Below are 23,717 nucleotides of genomic sequence, written 5' to 3'. Positions count from 1 at the left end.
TAAAGCAAATTGTTATGAATATTGTAATATGTTTATATAATAGTAATAATGCATTATGTCCAAATATAATGCATATAACAATATTGATTACTTTTTTAATGTATGTCAGTAATGCAATAAATATATGAAAATGTACACATACTTTTAAATGGGATGACTTTTAAAGTTAATTGTTTGTGGTTTTGGGATTATTAGTGCTATATACATATTGAAGAATTGTGTGGTTGTGGTTTATCTAATTTATAACAGGCCCTGCTTCCTTCCGGTGTTACTAGGTTTCCTGTAGGTTGATAAACACATTTTTGTTTCAGAGGTCATTCAGTATTACTGAGTGTTTCAGTATATAAGAAGGAGAATGCAGGTAAATGCTGAAATGTGGCAGATCTGATATCAATGCAGGATGTGAACAGGCCCTAAATCGTAACATGTATGTATGTTCAAACGTAGATACTTGCTCATTCAACAAAATGAAGGGTATTGACAGGCAGCCTGTCCCCCTTTTGCTGCAATAACAGCCTTTACTCTTCTGGGAAGGCTTTACACTAGAGGTTGGAACATTGCTTGAGGATTTGATTGCATTCAGCCACAAGAGCATTAGTGAGGTCAGCTACTGATATCAGATGATGAGCTCTGGATCACAAATTCCCCAACTCTTCCCAAAGGTATTGGATGGAGCTCCATCATTCCAGAGATGACAGTTCCACTGTTCCACAGCCCAGTGCTGTGGGACTTTATACCCATCTAACAGACGTTGTGCATGGTGACCTTAGGCTGATGCTGTTCCAGTGTCACATTCTATTGGCACTGATTTTCTATGGAAATTAAATATATCATCCAATAAATACAAGGTATTCTGTGTTAGTCTGTTTTGCACACTATTTTCATCTTTTATATTGAATATTTGTGTTCCGTACCTGGCCTAACTGAAAGGCTGAGCTTGTGTTGAGTCAGGGAAGATCACTTGATGATAATGTAATATATCACAAATGGACAATGAAAAACATAGTGTGTGTCCACACTTTAAGGCTTATATCTTATGAGTCAAGAACAAAAGACTTAATGACCACAGCTTTTGTTAAAGGAGTTTTATTAAAAATGTAGTGTAAAAAAACAGAAAGCTCAAAAGTTAACAGCAACAGGCAAACATGAGCAATCAAACAAACATGAAAATCATTTGTTCTCACAATTCCCTCTTTTCTCAAGCAGTGTCACTCATCTTTCCTCACAAGGGGTAGTCACGCCAGAGGCTGAAACACAGAACGGAACAAAAATAGAAATGTCATACTCATGAGCACATATCAGCGACAATGGGATTTATGAGATATCGGATAGTAACAGACATACCAAGCATACACATGGTATCGACATGCATTTGTAGACTTCTGAGTATGTGTAATTTTACCTGTGGTAAAAGTATGTGTGTGCATGATTGTGTGTACTTGCTCAAAATACCAATGAGTGTACTCTGGGTCCATGCTCTCCTCCAGCAGTATGTCTTTAATCTCCTGTGGTGGGTCCAGCCCATGAAGTGCTGCTCTCTCCCACCTCTGCAAACGACTGATCCCTGCACACGTGCATGTATGAGAAGCGAGATTTTACTGAGAGGCACAGATGGAAGCCAAAACACCTTCATGAAGTCTGGTAAGAAAGCTTTAAAGAGGCAATCAACAATAATCTTGCAATGGACGCTATGTAGCATTCTCTGCCCCAGCCTTTTCTGTTGTATAATTCGGCTAAAAAATCAAATCTACACCATTTTACACTGTAAAAATGGTGTTTTAACCCTTTTTTTGCAGTGTAGATCTTGTCACTCAGCCAAGATGTTTGCAGTTCAAATTTTGCTCCTTTATTTTAGAACAAAAGTTGTGAGGCTGACGTTATGAACAAACACTACAACTCAGTAGTCACCCAATTAGCGCAAATTATCTCCATAAAACCTCACAAAAACTTCCCTCATACTGCGTCCAGGACTGAATTAAAGTTGCACAGACTTGTTGATGTGATATAGGACACAGTTTGACATGTGAACTATAAAAATTAACTAAACCTTACGACATGTAGACGAACGCTACGGGCAGCCGCTTTAGACAAAAAGCTCTGAATTCACAAACCACTCCAGTAATACACTCTTGGTTCTTCAAAAGTTGTTCAGTAAAGAAAATGTTCTACACAGAACCATGAACACTCAAAGAACCCTTTGCAAAAGGTTCTTTAATTGTTACAAGCTTGACATTGTAACAATAGAAGAACACTTTTGGGTGCTATACAGAACCATTGTCAAAAATGTTCTATATAGAACCGTCTACAGTATATTTTCCATCAATCTGAAGAACTCTTTCATGATGCAAAGAACTGTTTCATCATGCACAGGGTTCTTTGAGTGTTCATGGTTCTCTATAGAACCATTTTCTTTACTACTAAGGGTTCTTTGAGTGTTCATGGTTCTATATAGAACCATTTTCTTTACTACTAAGAACCATATTTTTTAAGAGTGTAGGGGTGCTGACCTACAGTCTGCTTTTATGGCGCTGACTGCCATAAATAAGTAGGAATCTGATCCAAGATCAGTCGTCTAATGTTACAACGTGTGAATCCCAGCCCTGCTGTTACCTGCAGTGGTGAAGTTTTGTTCATTTTTATTTTAACGAACAGTTAAAGTCATACCGTGTCCTAAAACACATAGCCAAGTCTGCGGGACCTTAATTAAGATCTAGATGTGGTTTGAGCAGGTTGAGAGAAGTTTTGCTGATGTATTTTCATGGGAAGAATTTGGGCTAAATAGCTGACTACTGAGTTCTACTGTACATTAGCAACATTAGCCTTGCAGCTTCCATTCTGAACTAAAGAAGCAAAAACTGGACTCCAAACTCGTCTTGGCTGATCGACCACACCCTGAGTAAGCAGAAACTGGTGTTCTTCCAACATTCCTAAATAGATTTGCTGTAGAAATAAAGGCAAATTGTAAATGTGTAAATTTTGTATAATATGTGCTTTAGTGTGAAGTGAGCTTTTAGTACTGGTATATCCAGCTTTGTTACCAAACTCTTGGTGGTATATCTGGAATAACTTACCTGAGCACACCAACAATTTTCTTTTTTGCATGCACATAATTATATACATGCTCATTGCAATATTTTGTTACAAGCAATTTCTCCAACAAAACTGACGTTATGTTGAAAAACACCATTTTGCTGTTCAAACCACGGTTTTACCAAAGAACATTCTGTTTTGCTGCATCTGGAGCCCTATTTCAACAAGTGATGTAATGGAAAGTATTTAGTCATCTTTTACTGTATAAGTGTGCAGCAACATTCCAAGCAACTGCTGCCTTTAACTGTGGCAGAAGGGGCTTTGCTTTATGAAAAAAGTATCTGAGTGATGTTTCTTTCCTTTGTTCAGGGTTTATTTGTGTACTATAGTGTAACTAAATACCCCCCCCTCACCTCTACCCTCATCACCAACTACTACCCTGCCTCCAGTTGTGACCTACTCCCTAATGTGAATTATTCAAATATGCAGAGAGTTGAGGTCTATCAGAAATCAAGGATGGATATAAAGATCAATGGCACAACCCCATGCCTGTAAATATAATTTTCGTAGTCCTTCATTGCATGAGTGCTTGTTCTGTACGTACGTTGGACCAGAAGAACACTATCAGCGGTACGAACAGCTCTGTTACCTGTGCATGGCCCAAAACGCCAGTCCAAGTCAAACTTCCTCAGCTCCTGCAGTTCTGTCTCTCTTTTAGTTGGGCGAGGGGGTTCTGGATCTGAGGGGGTGTTGACACATGTAATAACATAACTACTAACTTAATATTACAACAAGGTTTGGTTGATGCATTTTGATGCACACATGTATAACGATAATATGATTCTAACTACACACACACACACAATCTCACCAGCAGCAGGTGAAGGAGGTTTCTTGTCTCTTCTGTCGTCTCTCCTGGCTTTCTTCACTACCTTAAACGTGTCAGTAATGAGGCCTCGTTTGGCTGTCATATCTAGGATGAATCAAAATTGCCATTAAATGGGACTTCTCAAATCTCACATAACACACTCTTTTTACTCAATATACTGCAATAAACTTATGTCCCATTATACCAGAACTGGCCCTTGTTACGTGTGGGCTCTACACTGTGGTGGATTACGCCCAGTCTCGCGTAGTGTTTCCTGGGTCTTAAACTAGACTGTATTTACATATTTAAAACAATCTCAGCTCTCATGCGCGTGCACATTTCACTATACTGCATAACACCCACCTGCAGCTCTGTGTCAGAAGACGAGCGTAAATTGGCTAAACACTGCGGATCGTCGGTCGGCAGAAGGAGATTTAATTGCACGTTTACAAAACAAGAGGAAGGGGCAGAGCTACGTACACTGCGTGATTGCGTTGACGCGAGGTCATTCAGTACGTATGACGTACGTGCCCGTCCTGCTCTCCAGTCCAACTAGACCAGATCAAGTGAATCGATTCAAAAGATTCAATGATTCTAACGTCTGATTCAACCGATTGAATGTTTCATTAATAATAATAATAATAATAATAATGTTATTATCATTAACGACAACGACAATCGTATTATTATTATTATTACAATTATTGATATTATTATTATTATTACTATTATTGTTATTATTATTATTATTGTTATTATTATTCAAGACTCAAGGTTTTTTTATAAAAAGTGCAAATAGAAAAAGCAGGATGGAATCAATGAAAAAAGGAAAAGCTAAGTGAACGTTAAATTGAAATAATTAATTGAGATTTTTCCTCTCAATATTATTTGCATATATTGACAATGTACAATGTAATGATCTTTGTTAAACCTAAACTGTAAAACATTACTGTTTGATTTTCATTAGAAATATTCAGCCCAGAACCCAGAGATAAACACTGTGCAGACGCTACAGAAAGCTTGAATCGGTTGAACTGAATCATTTTTTTAAATGAACCGGTTCAGCAGGTCCAGTCATACATGATTTGGATATCGCCAGGGTTTTCGTACCCGTTCCCGAACGTCAGTAAATGCTGTTTATTACTAGCCTGAACTTTATTTCTGTGTAACCAGCAGAAATGTCTGACAACAAAGTGTTCCACCGTTTCAGTGAGGATGTGTGACAGACGGTGTCCCTCGCTCAGTAGACTGTGCACAGTTAACATAGTTAGCTAAGCTGCGGTTTAACTCACTAGCCACCTAGCTCAGCGCTAACCAGCTATTAGCATGAATTAGCCGCACGGTGTCCGTTAGCTCGCTGGCTTTGCGGTGTCACTGCGAAGCTGTGAGCTGTCAGACTGTGACTGTATAAATATATGTGCTACACTGTCTGTGTAGCTTTACATTCAACTAGTGCAGGTTGTGCTGTTCTGTATTGTGGCAGGTGTGTTTCTCAATCACCTTGAGCTCACTGAGCTCTTCACTTCAGCTTAAAGAGAGCAAAGAGGAGCAGAGCTCCACACATTGGACTCTCACGGAGAGAACAAAGAACAGCTGAACTGCTGCACCTCTAGCAGTGATCCCCTTTGGAGCTGTTTCACATATGTCTTCAGAGTCCCCCAGACTGCTGAGAGCATGACCAGACACTGTATCAACACCACCAGCTTTTCAAATCAGCCGTTTAGACCGAACATTTTAGTCTAATATTTGGGAAGTTTCTGATCACTAGATGATTCTGGGCTTAAATAAATCTCAGACCAAGTTCCTAGGAATTTACAAAACACCAATAACAGCAGCATACAAACATTAAGATGGTGATAAACGAACAGAAGTGATTTTTAATGTGCAGTGTGATTTGTGTGATTCTCATTTTCCTCCCACTGTCACAGATTTTGAACATCACTGGGACGTGAGAGGGAAGCTGCTGGCATGAGTGACACTCTGGAGTTTAATGATATTTATCAAGAGGTCAAGGGGTCCTGGGTGAGTGGACGTTTCTGTTCAAGGAGGACACATTTTAAATTATATGCGAAGAGTTTCCTTCTAAAATGCTGTAAATCCATTTGTATCAATTTTAAGAGTTTTTGAAAAGAATAACAGCTGGCATATAATGGAAAACATTTTTATTCTGTAATAAAGGTTGTAATAATCATAAATTATCATTGCTATTTCTTCGGTGTTTACAGCCCACTCCAAACAGTGTATATCATGAAAAAAAGGAAAAGTTGTCTATAATGCATTCTGCGAAGTGTAACTAAATGTGTAATTCGGGGTGTGTAGAGGAGTAGTTCTGTATTGTTATTATTTAATTATTGTTAATTATTTAATTATTGTTATTAATTAAATTATTTAAATTTAATTATGTAATTACATAGTAAATAATGCAGTGAGTTAGGTCTGGGCAATATGGCAATATATATTGTTATTGTGATAAATTATGTCACAATACAGTGCATTATGCTTTTTGATCATATCATAGATATTATCAGTTCTTGTAAAACACACTGACCAGCCGCATGTTTCATTATAAAGAGAAAGTTAGTCCCATTTAACTGTATTTAGTGCAACACAGTATGCAAAATATTGAATAAAAGTCATTGTATTCACAGATTTTTGATAGAATTTGTAAAATGTAGCACTAGTGGTTATTTTTTCTCTTTTCCAACAGATCAGATTTTTGAAAAATAAAGATCATTACTTCTTGTGACATATTGTGTCTTGGGAAAAATTCTTGGGAAAATTTCTCGATTTTATATTTTTGCCATATCACCCACCTCTACAGTGAATTATGTTTGTTACAATGTAAAACAACAAAAACACGGCCAAAGTGTAAAGGATGTTTTCTCTTTCTGCAAAACAAGACTGTAAACAACACAGTAAATTTTCATCAAATTCAAATCATCATAAAACAACCGCTGTTTTACTTACAAACACAAACATGGGATCAGTTAAAAGTTTAGAATCTGTACTTTCAACAAAATTTCTCTGCTTGTTCCAGTGAACCACGGTAGAATTTAACATTACAATGTGCTATTATTATCTCCAGCAGTAACTGGGACTTCTAATGGTTATATGTAACAGTATAAGCATTCTTTTATATGAGTAGAGACCAGTCCTGCTTTTTGAGGTCTGCCTTATTGCACTTTATCATTCTTCAGATTGTTTATAGTTTTTTTACTTATATAGGTGCACAATTTCTAGTATTTTTTGTTGCTGTTGTAACCCTATAATTTTCATCTCTGTCTCATCTACAATGTGAGCTAGTACTGGATTACTCTCTCTCTCTTTCTCTTGTCTCTCTTCACTTGTGTCACTCTGTCTTACTGCAGAATGATGGGCGTCTGCGATTCAGTAAGCAGACAGTGGTGTACAAAAGCAGTAAAACAGGGAAGGTGGACAGTATCTCTGTCCCAGAGCTCAGTCAGGCCCTGTGGCGGAGAGTCTGCTTGGGTCATGGCATCAAGCTCTGCACCAGCACTGGACACGTCTATAAATATGATGGCTTCAAGGACACAGTGAGTCTAAGGCAGTAGTTCTCAAACTGGTCTTCAGGGACCCCCAGACAGCCCATAGTTTTGCTTTATCTGTTTTTATGTGTGCTGGGATTGAGCCAAAATGTGGACTGTCTCAGGGTTCTTGAGGTGTGGTTTTATATCCACTGGTCTACGTGTTGTTTATATTGTGCAGGTAGAAACCTGCCGAACCAGTCTGTTGTCTTAATTTAACTTTTTTTTTCTTTATGGTTCCCCCAGGACTTTGAGAAAATCTCAGAATACTTCAAAGCCAATTACAAAGTAGAGCTGACCGAGAAAGACATGTGTGTGAAAGGCTGGAACTGGGGCACTGCTAAATTCAATGGTCAGTGGAAGTTCATAACATGAAATGATTTGCAGAATATTGCAAACTAATGTTTTATGACTAAATTATTTTGGTCTGATGTTAAGACCACAAATCATATTATAGTTGAAGTTAGCTCATCAAATAAATTGCACACCGAGATAAATTAGCAGAGTTTATAAAATCAAAAGTTAAAAGTTTACAGAACACACAGATTTAGTGTAAGTTAGACATATATATATTTTGATTGCAGAACATTGAAATTATTGAGAAAAATGACACAAATATTTCAGTTGATGCAACTTTATTCCCATCATTCAGTGTAATTAAGTCAAAGTAATTAAGCATTTATAGTAATTAAAACTCAAAATTACATGAGTACCTAAATATTTTGTGGCAACCGATTGTTTAAATGAAATGAGCACCATTAACTCAAAAGATACATTTTATGAATGGACATACAGTGAACACATTTCAGTGATATTAACTTACATAAACAAACCCTTGACTGATGACAGCAGTACCCGAACACTTAAAGCTGCACAATGTACGTTTTGGGTATTTGGAGACCTCTCTGGTGAGAATGTGGAATTGCATGCAATGTGTGGAAAAAGTCGGGTCGGTTGTGCCTCAGCTGCCCCCAGCCAGACGAATTTGACATTTGCAAATGAGTTAAGAGAGAATTGAAAGAGAACTCAGTTAAAACTGAGGACGTGTCAGCCGTGCATGTAAGTGTGTTATCTGTCATCATATCTTCATCAGAATAATTGTTGCATTTAAGACCTAAATATTGAGCCTGACCTTCTTTTTGAGCATCTGCATCTAACGTTAATACGTAAAAATGTACAATGTGGTCCAAAATCGTTACCATTCTGATCATTTAATTAATTTCAACACTGGGGTTTACAGTGAAACTTCAGGTGTCCTTAAAAGAAAGACTCTCTGTAAATGTTAATTTAGCTGTGTATGTGATCTCTAGGCCCCCTGCTGTCGTTTGAGGTGAGTGACAGCCCTGTGTTTGAGATTCCGCTCGCCAGCGTATCACAGTGTGCAACTGGAAAAAACGAGGTCACTGTTGAGTTTCATCAGAATGACGACACAGAGGTGTCACTCATGGAAGTGCGGTTTTACGTCCCACCCACTACAGGAGATGAAGGGGCTGACCCTGTGGAGGTGAGAGAGTTTGTGTTTGAAAAAAATGCTTTGACTTCATAAGAAAAGTAGAGAAGAAACACTTTATCCAGCACTTTGGTAAATCTTTCTTTTTAAAACTGAAAGGGAAAACTGTTTCTTTTTGGTTCCTGGAGTAAGAACAGAAAGATTTGAAAAAGTGAAGATTTAAAAAAAAAAGAGTGCAATTTTCAAAATGCAAGAGCTGCTATTTTAATTACAGTCTTTATTTTAAACACTGCTGTCTTAGGTTTTAAGTGGGGAAATTTAACCCAATAACATGGAGCTTGTGAACTGCTTGTAAATGAATTAGACCAATCAGAAATCAGATGCAACCGAACACCCATGTACTTTGCATATGACATCACAACCACAACTGACTGGCAGTCTGGCACACTTTGTCTGGCGTTAAAGTCTCAAGCCAGAAAAAGAGGATGTGCTGGTCGTCTAGGCTGGTCAGAGTTTTAGAGGTTAGAGTTAGGTTTAGGGTTAGGTTTAGAAAATTCTTATCACTTATAAATGTAAATAAAAAAGGGTTCAGAATTTTATTGTTTCAAGTCGTTGCACACAAAGAAAATATGTTACATCAACAAAATTGCTGTCTTTTAGTTTACTGCTTTTGACACATTTTAATTCAAAGCCTTTTCTTCATTGTTGTCATATGCGTGTTTATTTAATGAGGTGAGATGTGTGCACCAGGTTGTCTTACAGCCTATTAAAGCCACACTATGAGACAGTAATTTTTACTATTTAAAAAAAAACATTTTCTCAGTGTGACCAGTAGGTGGTACATTTTCCACCAAAAGCATCTGGTGGGAACAATCTAAAGCAAGGGTAAGAGACTGTTAGTAATGATAACTATTGTAGCAGTCAGTCTTGGTCTATTTTCCCTAAAGCATTATTGCACAGCTTGTATCACTTTAAGCACGTCTTCTAGCAAGAGCTGAGCAGATAGGAACAATAAAGATGTCCTTAACACTATAATACTCTTAGTACCAGGCACTGAATGTTTTAATGTGTTGCTGTTTCAGGCATTTGCTCAGAACGTTCTTTCTAAGGCAGACGTGATCCAGGCTACAGGAGATGCTGTGTGCATCTTCAGAGAGCTGCAGTGTCTTACACCCAGGGGCAGGTACATATACCAATGGGTCATTATTCCTTATGGGTGACTTTTTGACATAATATAATGCATGTTTACAATGTTACCTTTCCACTTTTTATTTTCTATTGAAAAAAGGATGTATATGATTTGCAGCAAAACATATTGGCCCATAAAAATCTTATGAACAGTTTACAAAGTTTTATCACACAAACAATGGAAGATGTGATAAGTGATTCCAGTGAATTTAAAACAAAAAGTTATGCTTTCTTAGAAATAAGTATGATGAATTGAAATCAGTAGTTGTTCATAATTAAACGTTAAATATAAATGTTCTCACTTTCATATGAATAACATCATAGCTATCTGCTAAACTGTTCTTTAAAATCAGTTATTATTTAACTAAGTTATTCACTGTTTTAGGATATGTAATTCATCTCCCTTTCCACTGATGGTACAATTTCATATTTTCATCACATTTTGTGATTTAATGTGAGATAATGTAAATTTAGACAAAGCATTATTGTGTGTGTAATTACCTTGATAAACAATATTATTGTGATCCAAATTCAGTGATGAAGTACCACACATAGGCGTTGAGCCTTACTCTGCAACTTGCATTTTCCTTGATAGTAATTTAATTACCGTATAATTACTGTCTGGGCTAGCTTCTAACATTACATGCCAGTTTGACAATATTTTGGTTTCGAACCAAACAAATCCAGAGAACCACCACATGTTAACAGTGTTACATGCCATCTGTGCAGAAAATTAATAGCAATGGTGGTAGAACTATCAATGTACAAGCACATTTTAGAATACATCATCTGGTCTGGTCTCAAGGGCAGGAGAGGGTCCATCCAAAAGGCAGTCAACAAACTGCCACCTTTTATCTAAACAAGCTCATCCATTTTACTCTCTACCAGAGTGCAGCTGGAGTTTTTGTTCATTTTGCTTCTTTCCCAGCAATCTTTTCAACCAGACTGAAAATATACAAAATTGTTTCAAGTAGCATTCAAAGTATGTAGTGTTTAGGTAATTAGTTGGTGATGTTCTGTTTGTATAGCCTATAATAAAGTGCACTCATTTCTGTTTCATAACATTACAAACTTACCATAGCTCAGAGTGAATGCACAAAGGGAACAGTTCAATAAAGGGCAAAACATTAAAAAAATCATGCAAAATATGAAAGAGAACAAAAAGGATGATAATTTGCATAGCACTACATGTGGTATAATTATGTGTATAATTGTGTATATGTATATGTGTATATACTTAGAGTCAAACACATATATATATATATATACATATATATATACGCATATATATGTATATATATATATATGTATATATGTATATATATATATATATGTGTGTGTGTGTGTGTGTGTGTGTGTGTATATATATATATATATATGTATATATATATATATATATATATCCTTATTTTTTTGTATTTAAGTTCTTAAGTTCTACAAGGGGGCTACGCACCTAAGATTTTCACTCACCTTCGCACCTGTGTAAATGTGATGTTACAATAAATGTGATTTGATTTGATTTGATAATATCAGTATATTAGCACAATATTCCATATCAATTATCAGCCCAGGGTTACAGTAACAGAATTGATTAACCATCAGTTTATGAAAAAGTTACCTAATCTTCAGATATGTTAGTAGTGATGATTCAGTTTTGAGTTCATGATTCATTTTGATTTCATGATTCAGCTTGATAGTGCTGTTGCATACAAACTGCTCTTGGTCACATTGACAGGCTGACTGCCCTGAAAGAAGGAATGCCTTGAGCAATGCTTGACTGAAGTATGTCCATCGTTTGCACATGGATAAAATGTCATATTTATACATGGATAAAGACATATTTGTGTCATATTTTTATACATGTGCAAATAGTGTAGACATTTGAATCAGGTAAATTCAGTGCGTTACGTGTTTTGATGTAAGACACTCAGCAATGTAAGTAATTTAAATAAAGTGTTTAAAGGGTGAACTGATTTCATGTACGTCTTCTTGATTGTCTTTTTGGCAGGTATGATATCCGTATTTACCCCACCTTCCTGCATCTGCACGGTAAGACGTTTGACTATAAGATCCCTTACACCACGGTGCTGCGGCTCTTCCTGCTCCCCCACAAAGATCAGAGACAGATGTTCTTTGTGGTGAGTGACAGTTTTGCTTTTCTGATAAAAATCTTTTATTTTCTATTTTCTTGGGACACTGCTTTGATAAGAAAGGAATTTAAGAAATATTCTATAAATTTTGTGTAAATTCTTTTTGTGTTTTCTGGTTATTTTAAAGAATGCAACATACTGAATTATGTAATATTAGAGGAGTCTCCCTTATATGGACCTCTCAATTGCCACAAAAAACAGGCGACTGAAGGTACTGCAAAACAGGCTCTCAGATATTGGCATTACATTTCTTTATGTAGATTCTGTCTCACTTCAAAAGGCAAGTTCACAGATGCATACACTTAAAAATGATCATTAACAGCTAATGAACAAAGCAGTAAAAGTAATTCAACAGCATTGTATTACAACTGTGGAGGTGGAGAGGCGGAGTCACCATCTTTCCTGCTAGTACATGGTGAGTGCTCCTCCCCTGATCGTGCTGCAACTCATTTAGGTGTGAGAGAAAGGATGCTGGCCCCCCGGCCACACGCACTGAGAGAGCAAAAGGAACTGTAAAAGGGACTCAATTAGTAAGCTTTTGAGTAGACATTTGAGTTATAGGTCACGTGTGTGAAGATAAAGCACTCTGGTTCATTTGTGCTGGTGTTTGTGTGTGTCATGTCTCTGAGCTCTCATTGGGTTTTCCAGTCAGTGTGCGCTGGCCCATCCCAGGCTGGTGCCACACATCTGTAGTATGTAACTTGGAAACTATAATGTGTATTGTTTTTTTTTTTATTTAAACTATTGTACTGCTCCCTGGTGGTTCCTTGAAAATTTTATGGAAATCCATAATTTTGATATGAACTTCTTCAACTGACCTGCAAATCTTTCTGTCTGATCTTTTTTCAGTTCTGCTTTTTCTCATTTCTTCTCCTTTAGATCAGTCTGGATCCTCCCATTAAACAGGGTCAAACCCGCTATCACTTTCTCATCCTGCTCTTTTCAAAGGAAGAGGACATCAACCTCACCCTCAACATGAGCGAGTGAGTGAGCCAGGGAAAGAGGAAAGAGTAAGAGAGATGATAAACCTGAATGTCCAAAGCTGAAAGGGGAGAACCATAAAAGGAATTTTTGCTTGGAAATGAATAGAGACAAAGCGGTCATGACATAGACAGTAGATGCAATGGTTGTAAAACATTTAGCTAAAAGAGGTGCAATTAGAAGTGTTCAGTCTCTGTTTACTTATTTATTGCTGAGTCTTATGTGCTCTCATGGTTTCGTTCCTGTTTGTTGCACCCCCTGCAGGGAGGAGGTGGAAAGGCGCTTTGAGGGAAAGCTGAATAAAAACATGTCTGGCTCTCTCTATGAGATGGTCAGCAGGGTTATGAAGGCTCTGGTCAACAGGAAGATCACAGTACCTGGAAACTTCCAGGGGTAACACACACACATACCACAACTGTTCAGTGTTCTTTCACAATATTCACACATTTTCTTATCAATTTGCCTTTTCTCATGCTTTTCTCTCTGCAGTCACTCTGGGGCTCAATGTATTACATGCTCCTATAAGGCCAGCTCTGGGCTGCTGTATCCTCTGGAGAGAGGCTTCATCTATGTTCACAAGCCTCCAGTCCACCTGCGCTTTGAGGAGATCTCTTGTGTGAACTTTGCAAGAGGCACTACCACCACACGCTCCTTTGACTTTGAAATTGAGACCAAACAGGGTAACCAGTACACTTTCAGCAGTATAGAGAGGTAAGAACTACATTCCAATTACAGTTACATGTATCTTTACAAATGGAAGTTTAGCTCCTCAGACCCAAGTCTTGTTAGTTAACTATTAATATTAAGGCTTAGTATGTAGTAATTACTGGTACAGGTAACGTCTGGAATATAGTGGACAGGTAAATTCTAGTAACTATTTAATGACTAATATGTAGGTTCTGTAGTTATGAGAGTGAGGAACTGAAGTGTGGGCAACATACATTAGGGTGTAAGAGGTTAAAAAGATGGGGTCTTTCTGGTTCTTAAGAAGCTAGAAGCACTCTGTAACTTATTGTTTTAATGTTTGTGAAAGATGCCTTTTTTCACTGATGAGAGTTGTTACTTAAGCTGCGAAAGTGCTTCAGTATTCAAGGTTACAGCGTTCATTCACAATTAGGAAGAATTCCACAAATTAGCTAAAGCCAAAATAGCTAACCAAGACCCAAAAACAGAAGCAACAGCTACCTTGAAGCTTTAATTATATTTCTACTTTTTCCATTTTTATAGATAACAGTATGTTAGAAATCACATAAGTACGTCTATTTAAAATTTCTTAAAACTTGATGGTTGAAGCTAATTAAAAAAAAACTTGATTAGGCATTAGGTTTGTGCAATGCTAATTGGTATCGAACATACAGCCTTTCACTGTGTTGGTACTCAAGAAACTTCTCTCTGCCACTCTCTTCCTTCTGTAGAGAAGAGTATGGGAAGCTGTTTGACTTTGTCAATGCTAAAAAGCTCAGCATCAAGAACAGAGGCTTCAAAGAGGTACATCATTTGGAGTTCAGTTTATCTGTCACATGCTTTCATTTCAGTATGGTAGTAGTCTTATCTTCAGACTGTGAATCCCATAGATGTCTGTTTTCCTTAGAAGACAAACGCTCATTCTCCTCTGTGTCTCTGTGCTCTGTGTATGTGTGTGTTCCTGTAGAAAAAGGTTGGTATGGACCTTGTGATTTGGAGTGGTTTGGGTGCTCTTTCAATTGCATGCTTGCTGTGTGATTACTTACTTGCTGTAAGAGTAAATATAATGCCTTTTGACTAAGTCACAAACTGCAGACTCTATGTTCCGATGTCTGTTATTGCTTGGGCTAAATGTGCTCGCTTTTCTCAAGCACAAAGGCTCTCGACTTGCTGGGTCTGGTTTTAACAGCCATGCAAAGCAATGGTTGTGTTCAGTTCATACTTTCCTCTGTTTTGCACTTTAAACCATGGCAGCCATTTAGATATCAAGGAATCTGTGCGAGTAATTATCAATTATGTATGATATGACCACAACCATTGCAAGATGATTTTTAAAGAGATTAGGTAAATTTTTATTGATCTGATTGTGTGTGTGTGTTTGTTTTAATAAGAAGAATGATTTTACTACAGTCACTACTGTTATTGCCCAAGGTGAGGGTTTATGGAGTTAGAATCACTAACCCTGTGAAAGTTGGAGTCAGATGAGCATGTGTATGTATGTGGTGCATCTCTTATAATCATACAGTCATCATATAACATGTCTTGGTTGTCTAGAAATTGTAAAACATGACTTTTTCAAAAATCATTGCTCAATAGCAGTTTAGTGCATTTCACAGTATTTGTGTGGTTGTGATCTAATTGTTATATTTCCCATAACACAGGGAATGAAGGCCAGCGATGACATGTACAGTGACTCAGATGATGACCAGCATGATGCCTACTTAGAGCGCATGAAACAGGAGGGCAAGATCCGTGAGGAGGCCAACGACAGTGACGACTCGGAGGCTGGCAGCGGTAAGTGGCAGCTCGCTCAGCCAATCAGAGGAGCGACAAAAGTCATAGTAGAATCAGTCTCAAAAGCTCTGCCAAGAGTTACGTGTCAGATATAAACTTTGCAGCAAAACTTTATTTATTTCTTGCAAATGTTGATGCACAGTTACTTTATATTAGATTATTTTATTATTTTTTTAATTTCTATAGACAATTATTGGAGGTTTTCCAGGTATTATTTGGGTGGTGGATCATTCTCAGTCATTCCACTCTAGTAAACACTCCTACTTTGTTGGTCCACCTTGTAGATGTAAAGTCAGAGACAGTAGCTCAGTGGAGTAAACTCATTCCAGCGGGGACACTGAGGTGTTTAACTCCAGCAGCACTGCTGTGTCTGATCCACTTGTACCAGCGCAACACACACTAACATGCCACCACCACGTCAGTGTCACTGCAGTGCTAAAAATGATCCACCATCATTAACTAGAATGAACTGTTGTTTACCAAGCTAAAAACTACTTAGTCACCAATAGCAAGCAATTGTCTGCTCTTATACCAATATGACAACAGCCTTCAATGTAGTTGCTGAATTGAAAAAAGTTTGTGACCCCGTCTTTAAAAGTTATTCAAGAGTTTTCTAATGCTTTCTTTTGTTGCCAACACAGCATTTCCCAGGAGCCACTATTTACTACTGTGTTTCACTTATGTTTGTTTTTGTTGTAGCACGACTTTGGCAATTACCTGCTCCTTCACATCTCACAAAAATAACTGTGGTTGGTTGTTTCGCATGTCAGTCAGCTAACTGTTTCCTGTCAAAGTAGATGTCCCTTTGTTGAAGTGAGCGATGAAATCTATCATACTCTCTAGCAGTTTGTAATGCCAACTCATTCTCCCTTCACAGATGAATCATTTAACCCTGGAGAGGAAGATGATGACATTGCAGAAGAGTAAGGGGCTTTGATTAAAATCTTTTACCCTACTTGAACAGTGTTCTCATTGATGATGTTCATATTGTGTTATTGTGTAGATAATCTGTTGCGTGTTTCCATGGTGTATGTGTGTGTGTGTGTGTGTGTCAGATATGACAGCAAAGCCTCGGCCAGCGAGAGTAGCGGTGATGATGCAGACAGTGAAGAAGAAAAGAAGAAGAAACCATCTAAGAAGGCCAAAATAGTGAAAGAGAAAAAACCACGCAAGAAAGAGGTGAGAGGGGGAGGGGTATTCAGAGAGTTAGAGCATATTGATGGGTATGTTTACTATTGTGCTGTTTGAGTACCAGAATTGTTTTGTGTTTGAATATACCAACAAGAAGATTATTTTTATATTGTTATGAATAATAAACAGAAACAGAATTGTAACATTTGTTTATTGAAGTAATGTGATCCGCACCTGATTGTTCAGTTGATTTAGTGAGTTATGTTTGTGTTTTAGATGTATGTGATTAAACATACAACCAGTTGACCTAATGAAATGAGGTATCATACAGAATTTGCAGAGATTTTGCTCCTTGGGCCCCATGAAGTCACATATGGCAGTGTTATTGTCAGATTGATGGAATACATTTCTGTTAGCCAGTTGCACGACTGCAGAGCCCCTTCACTCTAATTCTTTGTGACTGTAGACAGTTGTGTGAGTGAGTACAGTATTGATTTGACAGTAGAAAACATAGCTACTAAGTAAAGTAGCTAATCAGCCAGTTTGGTCACTTAAGACTTGTATTTAATAGTTGCAAACAACAAAGATCAAGAAATCATTCATTATTGATAAGACAATTAATTGTCAGCTAAACTTTAATGATCATGACAGTCCCAGTAAGCAAATCAGAATTCTGCTGAGTAAACACAACTGTAATCTTACTAGTGGTGTGTTATGGAATAATTTATCTTTACGCGTCTGTGTGTACCTGTGATGTGTGCAGAAGAAGATGAAGGACAGCAGCGCCCCCAAGAGGCCAATGAGCGCATACATGCTTTGGCTGAACTCTAGTAGAGAGCGCATCAAGGCAGAAAACCCTGGAATCTCTGTAACAGAGATTTCAAAGAAGGCAGGCGAGATGTGGAAGCAACTGAGCAAAGACAAGAAGGAGGTGATCGATTTCTCTTTTCTTTTGCACATACTCCTCTTTATCTATTGTACCCAGGCATAGACAACGTCTAAAATATTTTCTTGTTATTATAATATTAATAATATATTTTTTATTCAAAAAAATGAAGTGTTATTCCACTTTAGATAAGGCCAGTCAAAACTCTTTTACAGTCAGAGCTCTTTTACATATATCAGTCTTAAAGGTACAATAACAAAAATAGCCTGTTTAATTCTAAAGGATCAAGAGAGAATAGAAAAAAGATCATGTAAAAATGAATCATGACTGTTTTGTGTATATAATATTATCAGTGGACCTCAGAGAGAAATATAAAATGCAAGAAAAATTTATAACATGGACCATTTAATGTTGTTTAACAGGCTGTTTAAAATAAAATTTGTCCTCTCTAGTTCTCTATCAATCCTCTTTCACAGCACAATTATTGGCTATGAAGCATGTCATGAGGTTACTGTGTGCCTGTGTTTAGTTGAAATAGATTGCCGAAGTCTTTTTCTGTTTCTCTCTATTTTACTCTTTCTCTCACGCCCACTTCTCTCTCTTTCTCTCATTCACAGGAGTGGGAAGGGAAAGCAGAGGAGGCTAAGAAAGAGTATGAGCGAGCAATGAAGGAATACAGAGAGAGTGGTGGAGGCACATCAGGATCCTCAAAGAAGTACTATGCAATACTTGTACTATTAAAATATTTGTTTCCTCATATGGTTGTAGGTTAGCTCAAAATATGGTCACACGTGTAAATTGGCGATCAGTCAAGGCCATGGCAAAAGGCAAAATTACCTTTGCTCCTAAAATGTTTATTTGCATATTGCATATTTGCATCAGATAATCCCCCAGTCCAGGTGGAAACACCTGATAATAGATGAGAATAATTTGACTTTTATATACTGCTGGAATGAAAAATGCTGTCACTACTTTCTGGAGTCTTATACTGACTGTAATGACTATAATGGGAAAACAGCTGTTAGGCATTTTTGATATTTTGTGTTCATTTTTCTCTGTCTTTCTCTTCCTGAAAGGGAAAGGAAGAAGGGAGGGAAGAGTGAGAAGAAAAAGAAGAAGAAGCCTGGGGCAGGGAGGGAGCGAGAGAAGGAAAGGCCAGCTGGGAACGACAGCTTTAAGAGTCGAGAGTTCATCTCCAGTGAAGAGAGTTCATCTGAGTCTGACCGGGGCAAAGGACGCAAACGCAAAGTACAAACAGACACACAGACACACCTACATGCAGGCCTGTGCCTGGTGACAGTTCAGTTACCATGGTAACAGCCCCAGTGATGGTAAAAACTCATATATAACGGTTGAGTTTATTAACACATCAAGCAAAACAGCTTCGGGTCTCGGGAAAATTTCATGTCTCAGTTCTCATACATCAGGCAAAACTGAAAATGTTTCAAACAGCTTCAGATAAAATGGCTTCACAGGAGAAGGCCTTAGTCTAAGCCTCAGACGGTAAAGTTCATGTGAACTTCAATTCTGTTCTTTATTAATAGTTACAGTTACCAGTTACAGTTCTGTGTCCAGATTAAGGACAACAGTATACAATAACTACAACTTTTACTGGAGTGCACTTTTATTACATTCCTTTATTTCACAAAGTTTAAGCTTCAACACACACGCTATGACTACATCTGCTTCCGCATCCACCTCACTGGCTTTTTAAAATGTTCATTTTATGTACTTTTTTTAGGGCACGACATATGTTGCACTAAAACAAAAGCATACAAAAAGCTATATGACTTGCTACTAGGTTAAGATTCTGAATAAAAACAGAACATACTGTGCTGTGGCTTTGAATGTCTCTACTTAAAGGGAATCAGACTTTGAGATGTAAATAAAGTCATTCAGAGTGCTTTGATGTGAAATGGTGCATTGTAGAGAAACTAACAGAGTTCTTTACTGATTTCTTTACAGTGGTGATAGGAACCAGGGGTCACAATATCTGCAACACACATATAACCATTTTATTTTAATGAAACTGTGAAGGAGCTTTTGGAGGCATTAAACTCTTCAAATGTCTGGTTCCTATCACCACTGCTGTAAGCAATTCTGACTCAGTACGTTCACATTAAATCACTCTGAATGACCTTGTTTACATCTTAACCATTTAATATTGTAGAAATTTAGAACAATCTTTGGTATTATCCTTTAAATTCAAGGCAGATGGATCACAGTGAAAGATAGACCCTTTTATAACTTTTATCATGGTGAGAATACTGGATGACTAATGATCCTAAATGCTTTAATTTCTCACCTGTCTCTCCCTCTTTTTTCTCTCTGTCTCTGGCACAGGGCTCAGATGTTGAAGAGGAGGCAGTCAGCACTCCACCCAGCTCAGAGGAGTCAGGTTCAGACTGAGAGAAAGACCTGATGGAACAGACAGAGAGCGTGAGAGAGAAACAGCATAATGAGTCATTCTTTACTGTTCTTTTTATGTGACATTCTGTATCCACACTATTGCCTGCTTTTTTCAGCCTCTCAATCAGTTTACTGTTTTATCCAATTTACTTGTATATGATTTGGATATGATTCTTTGCCACATTACATAATTCAAGCTAAAGGATTTTAACTTTGACTCTACAGTTTCTGACATGTAAAGATGATTTGTGTAAATATGTCTTGTAGGTTTAATATGATGTGTATCTAATGTATCTAATCTAATGTCAAATCACAGTCATAGTGCTTTTTACGTTAATTCATACCAAAGCATTTTACTAACACCCCAAACGCACTTTTACATCATTGTTGTTGACTGACATTGAACATTTCAGTGTTCAGTCACTGTAAAAACGATGCGTATTTAATACAACCTCATTGTTCCAGTTTTCATCAAAGCTATTATCAAGCCACAATCAGGTATTATGGCTGTTTAGTATTATCTGGTAAAGGCCTTTTAGGGATGGTTGTTAATGTCATGTTTAGTCCGAGCCTGCGTGTTACAGTTGCTTGTCCTAGTACACTATACTTCCCTGCAGTCTCTGGGCAGCAGACTCTGAGTATAAAAATTGCCATGAAAGTCCTATTTTATGCAAGTTACTGATCATTTCTCCCTTTTTAATTTTGTTTTGGTTCCTAATTCTGTATTTGTTTTCATGACTTAAATCTCCTGTTTTTCTTTAGCTCTGTGTTTCAGACAACCGTACATACACAATTGCATCTGAAGCATAACATCACTAAGTGGAAACCTTGTGTGGTTTCTGACAGAGAAAGAGAAAGAACCTGTGGTTATAACAAAAGCCTGTTCTTCCCAGGTGTGGTTTGTGAAAGAGGGAGAAAGAGGGAAAGGATGCAAGTGAGGTGATGGTCACAAAAGTGCATTGATTTTAAGCTTAGCCTGTTTATGATGTGGTTTCAGAGTGGAGCGAAAGAAACCATGCTGGAGTTAAAAGAGTCTGACGAAGGAGACCCTTTTAGTGTTCAAGTGAGTGTAATTCGAAACGAGATTCATAAACACACAGACAGACATTTTAGTGCACACTAACTGTGTCTGATTGCTCCATTCTGACTTGTATCACCCCATCAGTTCAGTGACAGTCCGTTCTCTCTGCAGAAGCTGCATTGTATTGTTTTTATTATTGTATTTTTTGGCTTTTAACTGTCCTTCTCTGCTTTTACTGATGAGCCAGTGTTGGGCTATTTACACAAAAAAAGTAATCCATTATAAATGACTAATTACTTCTTTCACATTGTAATAGGATTACGTTACTTATTACTCCTTGAGAAAAAGTTGTCTCTCTATTAATTACTTTATTTTGATGTTACTTTCTAAGATGCTTACAAATCTGTAGCAGTTGGTAAGTACAAAGGAAACTTACAAGGATTATTTAGAAAGATAGCCAATAATAGTAAGCATTATTTAAAAGGACTCTACTCTGAAGAACACACAGCCAGTTATTACACATAAGGATGGGCACAGATAATCTATATGGACCATTCTATTGAATTAGTATTCAGACCTGAGATGTCTACAAGGATTATGTTATGATGATTGTGATAGTAATAAAATAAATATATGCACAATCATTTATACGGTACTTTCTATTGGGTGGTGTCTGTCCCACACTCTAACCCCTAAATTTCAACTTGTAAAAATAATGCTTACATTTTTTTGTGATTTTCTTTTCACTGTTTAAGACCATTTTCATTTTTTTAAAGTGAAGTTGAAAGATTAAGGTTTATCATGAGCTTAAATTTGAAATAAAAAAAAAAATTATTCAAAAAATGCTGTTCCATGTTTTCATGTCTTAAGAAATCTCGCCACTGAAACACATTCCCTGCAGTTAAATAAACTTTTTTGTGTTTTAGTGAAAAATATTATGATTTATTGTGTACAACTGTTTAAAGCTTTGTTTGCTAGTCATGTACTGGGTAGCATTTTTTGAGTTGCTTAAAATTAGCTACAATTGTCACTACCAAAACTTTTGGTCAAGTTTTGGAGATGTTAATATTGTTTTTGTACTGATAAAATGGAATGTCCAGTCATTTATTTTAATAAACATAAGTAAGGTATAGAGTCATTCAAAGCAAATGTTTTATGTCTGAAATGGGTTTTTAACTCTGACTTTGAACCAGTTCAGTGGAATGATCCCTGTAGGATAAAATTTATTACTTAAACGCATCACATGGAATTAATATTGTTCTCTTATATATCAGTAACAAGTAATAAAGGTCTTACTAAGACAGTAGCTGTAGTGCATTACACTACTTTGTCACAGGAAAAAGTAGTTTTATTACTGTAACCTGTTCCACGTTACCCTCTAACTTTGCATGTGCCAGTTGTGCACAAGCATGAATAACGTTTGTTCACACAGTTCGAAATTGTTTTTTGCCCCATTCACGCTGTTCTAGAATGTTCTTCCCTGTTCACACTGATCTAGAATGTTATCCTGATTCACCCTGTTCTAGAGGGTTCTCCACATCCTCACAATTGAAAAGCATTCTAGAATACTGTACCCCATTAACACTGTTCTAGAATATTTATCCTCTTTCACACTGTTCTACAATGTTCTCCCCATTTACAGTTTATTGGTGAATTTAATCTCTCTGTGCTGCTTGTGTGACTAATTGAATTCTGGGTCTTGTAGTATTTACCTATGCAATGTATCACATAAATGATTCGATGAAATTGTTCCAGCGTCCAGCATTTTGCCAAAGTTTGTGGTCTTAAAGCTGACCGTCCTGCGAGATGCAGTGGTGTCTCTCATCCTATGTGCATCATGAACCTCCTCTCTTTTTTCTGTCCATTTTCTCTCAATCTAGTTAGCTCTTTATCGCATTTGCTGCAGTCTTATTTATCCATTTATATTGAGTCCAGTCCATTTTCTCGCCCGCTGTCAGTCTCTCCCCCCTCGCTCTTTCATTACATATATATTGCTCGCCCATTCCCCCTCTCTCTTCTCAAGCTCCTGTTTCAAGAGAATCAAATTGGACATCCGGCACTCAGCATCACTCTCTAATGATCGTAATCTTACTCTCTCACCCCACCCCACTGCACTGACATCTTGACTCTGCTCGTATGTTGTGTTTTGGTCTTGCAGTGTGTGTTATTCTGCATGCTTTTGACAGAGAAGAGTGCCTCTACATGAAGGGGAAACCACAAGCTTAATGGCCCATCTACTGTCCATGTTAAAAGATTACCATCATGGGTAGTCGGAACAAAACCTCAAATCTCAATTATTGTCTTTTTCAGTTTTTGACATAATTTGAAAAAAAGGTTGTTGTCATTTACATTTTATGTACGTTTCAAGACCAAAACAATCAGCCCAAAATGACCTGTGTGTGTGTGTGTATGGTCATGTATGGTCATTCTTGTCGTTTGGGAAAGGAAGTCTCTTGAGAAAAGTACATTCCTTTAATTTCTTTCACAATAGTGTCTATAGTGTTGTAATTAATGGATTTTCCATCATCGTAACATAGTTAACAGCAGCCACTCTGTCTTTTCTCATACATTAATTGTGTA

At 37.2% G+C, this 23,717-nt stretch overlaps 2 protein-coding genes across 3 annotated transcripts; one reads left to right on the top strand and one right to left on the bottom strand.

The window, feature by feature from the left end:
* Nucleotides 1–1,070: 1,070 nt before the first annotated feature.
* On the bottom strand, nt 1,071–4,378 carry pold4 (DNA polymerase delta 4, accessory subunit). The gene is made up of 5 exons (XM_036574393.1): nt 4,262–4,378; nt 3,902–4,003; nt 3,680–3,769; nt 1,453–1,564; nt 1,071–1,247 (listed from the first exon to the last, which is right to left on the bottom strand). The coding sequence occupies exons 2-5, from the start codon at nt 3,999–4,001 to the stop codon at nt 1,223–1,225; spliced, it is 327 nt and encodes a 108-aa protein (XP_036430286.1). The 5' UTR covers nt 4,002–4,003; nt 4,262–4,378; the 3' UTR covers nt 1,071–1,222.
* Nucleotides 4,379–4,940: 562 nt separating this feature from the next.
* On the top strand, nt 4,941–22,267 carry ssrp1b (structure specific recognition protein 1b). Of its 2 annotated transcripts, XM_036574373.1 has the most exons (19): nt 4,941–5,020; nt 5,827–5,920; nt 7,267–7,452; nt 7,690–7,795; nt 8,754–8,947; nt 9,976–10,076; nt 12,090–12,219; nt 13,111–13,214; nt 13,477–13,605; nt 13,702–13,923; nt 14,628–14,700; nt 14,864–14,869; nt 15,558–15,690; nt 16,568–16,613; nt 16,746–16,869; nt 17,585–17,752; nt 18,325–18,422; nt 18,784–18,955; nt 20,051–22,267. In XM_036574373.1, the coding sequence occupies exons 2-19, from the start codon at nt 5,867–5,869 to the stop codon at nt 20,114–20,116; spliced, it is 2,112 nt and encodes a 703-aa protein (XP_036430266.1). In that variant the 5' UTR covers nt 4,941–5,020; nt 5,827–5,866; the 3' UTR covers nt 20,117–22,267. The 2 variants fall into 2 exon arrangements, with proteins under 2 accessions (XP_036430266.1, XP_036430267.1); XM_036574374.1 differs by lacking the exon at nt 14,864–14,869.
* Nucleotides 22,268–23,717: the final 1,450 nt, after the last annotated feature.

This window comes from Colossoma macropomum, unplaced genomic scaffold (assembly GCF_904425465.1).
Source record: "Colossoma macropomum unplaced genomic scaffold, Colossoma_macropomum, whole genome shotgun sequence".
In the NCBI taxonomy this organism is placed as follows: domain Eukaryota; kingdom Metazoa; phylum Chordata; class Actinopteri; order Characiformes; family Serrasalmidae; genus Colossoma; species Colossoma macropomum.
Note: the sequence above shows the minus strand (reverse complement) of the source record. Positions and strands in the feature narration are given on the sequence as shown.

Coding starts and splice junctions, on each gene's coding strand:
- pold4 (XM_036574393.1), bottom strand. CDS start 4,001: ATGACAGCCAAACGAGGCCTCATTACTGACACGTTTAAGGTAGTGAAG. Junction 3,770..3,901: donor ACCTCCTTCACCTGCTGCTG/GTGAGATTGTGT, acceptor ACACCCCCTCAG/ATCCAGAACCCCCTCGCCCA. Junction 1,565..3,679: donor GCGTTTTGGGCCATGCACAG/GTAACAGAGCTG, acceptor GCACGTGTGCAG/GGATCAGTCGTTTGCAGAGG.
- ssrp1b (XM_036574373.1), top strand. CDS start 5,867: ATGAGTGACACTCTGGAGTTTAATGATATTTATCAAGAGGTCAAGGGG. Junction 13,924..14,627: donor ACTTTCAGCAGTATAGAGAG/GTAAGAACTACA, acceptor TTCCTTCTGTAG/AGAAGAGTATGGGAAGCTGT. Junction 18,423..18,783: donor ACATCAGGATCCTCAAAGAA/GTACTATGCAAT, acceptor TCTTCCTGAAAG/GGAAAGGAAGAAGGGAGGGA.